Genomic DNA, 7500 nt, shown 5'->3' on the forward strand with positions numbered 1-7500 from the left:
TTTTTTTTTTTTTTTTTTTTTTTTTTTTTTTTTTTTTTTTTTTTTTTTTTTTTTTTTTTTTTTTTTTTTTTAATTTTTTTTTTTTTTTTTTTTTTTTTTTTTTTTTTTTTTTTTTTCTTTTTTTCTTTTTTTCTTTTTTTCTTTTTTCCCCCTTCTCAAATTTGTTCGATAAAACATTTATATATATATATAAAATAATTTAATATATATAAAAATAAATAATTAAAAATTTTATTGATATAATAAATATGATCCTATTTGTATGGTAATTTCATTTTACCTTTGAGGCATATATATATATATATATATATATATATATATGTATATAATAAATAATATATAATATATATTATTTTATTTTTTTGTTTCAAATTAATAATATATAATTTATATATCGTTTAATTTATTATTTTAATTTTTAATTTTATTTAGTTTCTACATTTTTATAATTTTTAGTGTATGGAAATTATATTACCCAGGCACATAGTTCGTTCATCCAACGTGTAAATGTATGTTTCTTTCTTCTCGTTAAATTTTTGTTTTTATGTTACTTTTTATTTTCTTTTGATTACATTATTTACAAGAAATTGCTTATGTTTTGTTTCAAATGAAAGAGAAGAATCATACAACATAATATTAACAAAAGAAAGAAAAAAAAATAAACCAAACAAAACAAAATACTTCCTTTATAATTTTTTTAAAAAAAAAAAAATAAATGTTAATCCATATTATAAAACCATTCCAATATTACCCCCCAGAGCTTACTTACCCTATTGTCAAAATATCAAGGATAAGAATAACAAAATAAATATAAAACTAAAAGACAAAAATAATAAATATGATTATTATCATAATAAAAATGTATCAAAATATAATAATATAAAAATTCAAAATGATGATGTAACTACAAATAATAATCAGAAGAACATGTCCAGTTTATTATCCAAAAAAAAAAAAAAAAAAAAAAAAAAACCAACCTTTTCAAAAAAAGAAATGTTAAGAATAAAAAAAAAAAATGATAAGTTCAAATTTTTAAACAAAAAAATAAAAAAAATATATAAAACAAAGGATACACATATTAAACATTTTAAAGATAATATAAAAGGTAATTCACTTAAAAATGATAAAGAAAATATTTTTCTTATAGATAAACAATCAAGTGATAATAATTATAAAAGTAATATAGAACAACAATATCAAGACAATAATCATTCATATGATGAAAAAAAAAAAAAAAAAAAAAAAAAATTTCACAAATTTAAAAGAAATAAAAAACAAGAAAATATATTAAATATGTTTGAAAACAATTTAAATTATTCAATAGATAAATTAAATAAAAAAACAAAAAAATATGAAATATTTAAACAAAACGAAAATATTAAAAATGATGTACTACAAAATGAAATTCTAAACAAAATTCTTTCAAAAGAGACAACATCAAAAAATATTATAAATAATAACAAAAAAAATAAAAATCTTAACAAACAAAATAAAAATCTTAACAAACAAAATAATAATGTTAACAAACAAAATAATAATGTTAACAAACAAAATAAAAATCTTAACAAAAAAAATAATAATGTTAACAAACAAAATAAAAATCTTAACAAACAAATTTCAAATAATAAAATATATAATAAGAAAGATATAAGGCAAAACACAATAGAAATACCTATAAACAATAGTAAAAATAAAAAAAATATATCGAATAATATAAATAATTACACACATGAAGAAAAATTTAATATTAATTGTGAACATGGAAACAACAAAATTAAACATTACATCGATGATATAACAAATCAATATAATCAACACAAGATTACACCACTTTCAACAAATATAAATGAAAATCAAAAAAATAATCATCAAACTCATAATTCTTATAATGATCATCAATATATTAATACTAAAAATATTACAAACGATCATAAAAATTTTATAACAAAAAATTTTATAACAACAAATTCTCAAGTTAATAATAATAATCAACCCATTCCAAACATACAAGAAATTTTTAAAGTTTCGAAATCTATTGATAATTTTAGAAGACAAATACAAATAAAAAATAATGCAGAAAATAATACAGATGCAATAAAAAAAAGATTACAACAATATGATTCTATAATTGATTTTAATGCAAATAAAAATATTATAATAACAGAAGATGTCACAGAAAAAGAAAAAGAAAAAAAAAAAAAAAAAAAATTAAATTACACATTCTATGATGTAGGTATATATGATAACTTTATTAACATATATTTAAAATATAATGATATTAATTATACTACTGACCATCAAGCCAAATATATACCTATGATACTTTTCTTTTTAAATAATGTAAATGTTGATCTATATAATTGTTATAAAAAAAGGATGACATGTGATCATAATAATATTGTAAATCAAAACTCGAATATTATATCAGAGCAAAAAAATAAACTCCTTTCAACATATAATATGTCAAATGTGTTTTCTCCTGATCAAATGGTAATAAATAAAAAAATGGATCAACAACAAAAAGACACATCATGTAGTATAAATAATGTATATGATGATGATAATAATAATAATAATAATAATAATGATTTTATTATTGAAAACAATCCACTTGTTAATTCCAATTCATCTATCAAAGATAATACTCTCCATTCTAGACAAAACCACGACGTGTCTAATAAAATAAAATATCTAAAAGAAGATCATATAAAAGATAATGAAAATAATTATATAGATGTTCATGCTGATGATAAAGAAAAAACATCAAATGTAAAACAAATTCTTTACGTAAATAAATATAATGACAAATTAAAAAAATTAATAAGAACGTTCTTCTTACATTGCCCAACAGGTACAGGCAAAACATTTATATATCTACTACCCCTCTTCCAAGAAATTAGTAATTTTAATTTTTTACAATACGAAAAAAATCAAATACAAAAAAATAAATCATATGATGAAAATAATTTATTCCATAAACACAAATTCTTTTATGCTAATAAAAATATAAATGAACAACTCACCTCCTTCGTTTGTGTAAATAAAACAGAAGAACAAGCTTTTATTAATTACAATATGGAAAGAATGAAACACATATTCAACTATTTAATAAATCAAAATAAAAAATCTAATCTAAAAACAGAAAACAAGGCAAATGATTCTTTAAAAAATGAGAAAACATATAACTTTGATGAAAAAAAAAAAAAAAAAAAAAAAAAAAAAGATATTTTATTAATTACATATAATAAAGAACTTGCTGTTCAAATATATGAATTATATAAAGATATAATAAATTCTTTTTATAAATCATATGATGCTTCATTTTTTAAAAATAATAATTCAATCATATATCCCAGCTCCATACAAAAAGACGTACACATGCTTATAGAAAAAATAAATATCAATTTTAAAGCAAAATTAAATATGAATGTTCATTTATTAATAGGAGGAAATAATATTAAATATCAGCTTAAAAGTTTAAAAAAGAAAACAAAAAACAACAACAATAATAATAATAATAATATTAATAATAATAACATAGATGAGCATAATATTAATGATAAACACACAAATGAACAACATATACAATCATCATTTTATGATGAAGAAAATATTAACATATATATTGGAACACCAGGAAGATTACATAAATTAATACATGAGAAAAAAATCATCAAATTAAATAATATATCTACAGTCATATTTGATGAATATGATTTTTTTTTCAACTCAATGAAAGTAAAAAACAATCATAAAAACAAGGAAAATGTCGTAGAATTAGAAAACCAATTTTTTGCAAAACTATTAAAAAGTATTTATTTAAAAAATAAAGAAGAAGATGTACAAAAAAAAAAAATTATAAAAGATACAAATAATATACAACAATATAAAAATAACATCTCAGTTGTAAATGTTATTTGTTGTAGTGCTACATCGGCGATATATCCATATTTAACATATACAAAACATATTATTACAACCAACTTTTTAAATAATTTATATTCTGAATTTATTAATGATAAATATATAACAGATCAAAATCATAAAGAAAGGAAACAAATTCAAAATGAGCATGTTACAACAAGTGATACTTCTATCACAAAAAAAAAAAAAGAAATTCTAAATAATGAAAATAATAATAATAATAATAATGATGATAATTATAGTTGTAGTAGTAGTAGTAGTAGTAGTGGTGATGGTGATGATGATTTACATTTAAATCATCAAAAAAATAACGACACAAAACAAACAAATAATTCATTTATCAATTATAAAAGAGAGCAAATCATGTTAAACGATTTATTTAAAATAAACAGTATTGTAAATATGCCAAAAAATTTAATACACCTAAACTATTGTTATGATAAAAAAAACAAAGAAAGAAATAATAATGCTACCAGTAATTTCTTAAGAGTTCTCTTTTCTAACCCACTCAACAAAAACGTTTTGGTTTTCTGCAACACCAAGGTAAAAATGAAAAAAAGGAAATATACACAATATTATAGAATATATATATATATATATATATGTATATTTTTTATTTTGGCTGTTTTATATAGAAAAAAAAAAAAAAAAAAAAAAAAAAAACATGACTTGTTCATGTTATTTTATGCATTTATTAAATAAAACACCTGAACAGTACATACAATTATATGAATTCACTTAAATATATATATATATATATTTCTTTTTTTTAGAAAAAAGTGTTAGACTTATGGAGTCTTTTCAGAAACCGATTTGACGTTGACATTCAGACGATATTTTCTCAGAAAGATAAAGGGAAAAAGAAGATATTCAAGGATATAAATTATGCTAATTTTTTTAAAAACGATTTGATTGATTATAAAAATTTAAAAAAGTACGTCAACTTTTTATTTATATCAACAAATTTGTTATATAGGGGTATCAATTGTATGGGTTTCACGACAATTATAAATTATGACATGCCTTTTGGTAACACAAAAAAAAAAAAAAAAAAAAAAAAAAAAATTAATATATATATATATATATATATATTTGTTAGATTTGATATTTTATATAGCATATAATTTTTTTATATATTACACATAATATATCTTTATATATATTTATTTATTACACTGCGCATAATATTTTTAAACATTATCATCCAATTTTAACATTTATCCTCTTTGTAGACACAACAGAATATGTACATAGATGCGGACGAATAGGAAGAATAAACAACAAGGGGGCTATAATAAACATTTTTGAAAAAAAAATGAAAAGAAATTATAACAAAGAAATATTCAATAAATTAAATATAAAAACATATGATATTGACTGTTATATGAATAATATGTTTACCTTTAAGGAAAAAATAAAAAGATAATAAAAAGGAAAAGAAAAAGAAAAAGAAACAAGGGACCCAATTCCAATAGCACAAAAATGAAAAATATATATATATATTATCAATATATTTCATAATATTTTTATATTATATATATCCTATTATTTTTTTTATTTTTTTATTTTTATTTATTTTATTTTTATTTATTTTATTTTTTTTTGTTCATTTATATATATATATATATATATTTTTTTTTTTTTTTTTTTTTTTTTCTTGTATTTTACATCATTTAACAATTCAAATACATTTGAAATTTTTTTTTTTTTTTTTTTTTTTTTTTATGTTCTTATAATGAATTTTGTTCTACTCTTTTATGGTCCACCTTGTAGCGGTAAAGATAAATTCATAAATTACTTGCTTAAAAGAAATAAGGTGATTTACTTATTTCTTTATTTTTTTGTAAACATAAAAAATGAAACAGAATGTTCCTACAAACAAAATGTAGAGGAAAAAAATTTTTTCATCAAAATAATAAAATATTATTATCAAATAAAGGAGAGAGAACAAAAGAACATATTAAGAACAATAAGAAGAAAGGAAGATAATATAGCACCCTCGTTTTCATTTTTAATATTTCTAACTAGACATTTTTTAAATATCATTAATAAAAAATCATCTATTTTTATTCTTAATAAATATAAAAATGCACAAAATGAAACGTTTGATCGTTTAGAGGGAAAAAAAAAACATCATAAGAACAGTAGAAAAAAAATAAAAAGAAAAAATAATAATCAGATAAATAATAATCATAAATATAATAAAATATATAAAAAGTTCTTTTATAAACCATATATACATAAATATAATAAAAAAATGTTTTTTATTTTTTACAAAAAAATATATAAATTCATAAAATATTTTAAAAAATTTTTAACTTATAATTTTAATACATACATATATTATATATCAACAGATCAAATAGAAAACTTATTTTATCACAACACGAACAATATTATAGATGCATTTAAAAGACAACAAATTGAAAGAATCGATACTAATAATTGTCATGTATGTACATTAAATAAATCAAAATTTTATATATTCCACAAGAAAGATAAAAAAATAAATGGAAATATCTTTTATCCAGTTTTTAAAAAATCAAACATAATAAATAAAAATGATACTGTTTTTATAAAATTAAAAAAAACAAACAAAAAAGAAAAGAAAAAACAAAACAAAAAACCAACAAGCTATAATCAAATAAAGTATTGGAACCTGTCTAGAGAAATAGCATATGAATATTGCAAGAATATAATGAGAAGGGGAGGAACACAAAATAGAATTATTATATTAAATGATACATTTCATTTACCTTCCATGAGAAAAGAATATTATATTCTTACTAAAAAATGTAACACGGAAATGATATATATATATATATATATATATATATATATATATATGTGATTATTTTTTATATATAATATATACACACATATATATATATATATATATATATTTTTTTATTCCTTTAGATCCTTATAATTATATTCAGACATATATAAATACTCCACTTGCTACATGTCTTAATAGAAATAAGAAGAGGGTAAAATTCAAATATATTTCTTCAAAAACTATTATTAGAAATTATAAATGTCATAAAAAATATTCTATCCAATCAAAGCAACAAAAATATTTGTCAAAAATGATACATGTAGTCAAATCAAAATATAAATGGCAAGAAAAAATATTATCACTTCAAGTTAATACCTTCTACAAAAAATATAAAACTAAGAAGAGTAAAGTAGGAAGGGTAAAGATGAAAAAAATAAAGTTTAATGAGGAAATATATATGGATAATACTCCAACATTTAAATAAAAATATATATATATATATATATATAGATATATATGTATATGCTAATTTTTTTTTTTTTTTTTTTTTTTTTTTTTCATTTAGTTCCAGCTAGTACATATTCTTCGCTTTATTTACAACCATTTTGATAATTTCAAAAATATGGATACAATAAAAATAAGAAAACATGATAAGAAGAAAAACGATATGAACGCCAACAAATTAAATGTAATATATATTATTACATATAATATATGAACATACTAAAATATAAATATATCTTTTCATTCATTATAAAATTATTATATGTATTTTAATTCGTTTAGATTCTCAATGT

At 18.2% G+C, this 7500-nt stretch overlaps 2 protein-coding genes across 2 annotated transcripts in view; both read left to right on the forward strand.

The window, feature by feature from the left end:
- Positions 1–507: 507 nt before the first annotated feature.
- PGSY75_0103600 (putative ATP-dependent RNA helicase) lies at positions 508–5350 on the forward strand (the record flags this gene model as incomplete). The annotated part of the gene is made up of 3 exons (XM_018783592.1): positions 508–4467; positions 4698–4953; positions 5157–5350. The coding sequence occupies 3 exons, from the start codon at positions 508–510 to the stop codon at positions 5348–5350; spliced, it is 4410 nt and encodes a 1469-aa protein (XP_018643876.1).
- A 309-nt stretch (positions 5351–5659) lies between these two features.
- PGSY75_0103700 (putative L-seryl-tRNA(Sec) kinase) overlaps positions 5660–7500 on the forward strand; it is a gene marked incomplete at both ends in the record, with an annotated part of 2225 nt that continues 384 nt past the window's right edge. The window contains 4 exons of the mRNA XM_018783593.1: positions 5660–6719; positions 6844–7112; positions 7275–7391; positions 7490–7500. The exon at positions 7490–7500 is cut by the window's right edge and continues 47 nt beyond it. Of these exons, the coding sequence (XP_018643877.1) occupies positions 5660–6719; positions 6844–7112; positions 7275–7391; positions 7490–7500 (1457 nt within the window). The remainder of the gene's footprint in view (positions 6720–6843; positions 7113–7274; positions 7392–7489) is intronic.

This window comes from Plasmodium gaboni, chromosome 1, assembly GCF_001602025.1.
Source record: "Plasmodium gaboni strain SY75 chromosome 1, whole genome shotgun sequence".
Classification (NCBI taxonomy): Eukaryota; Apicomplexa; class Aconoidasida; order Haemosporida; family Plasmodiidae; genus Plasmodium; species Plasmodium gaboni.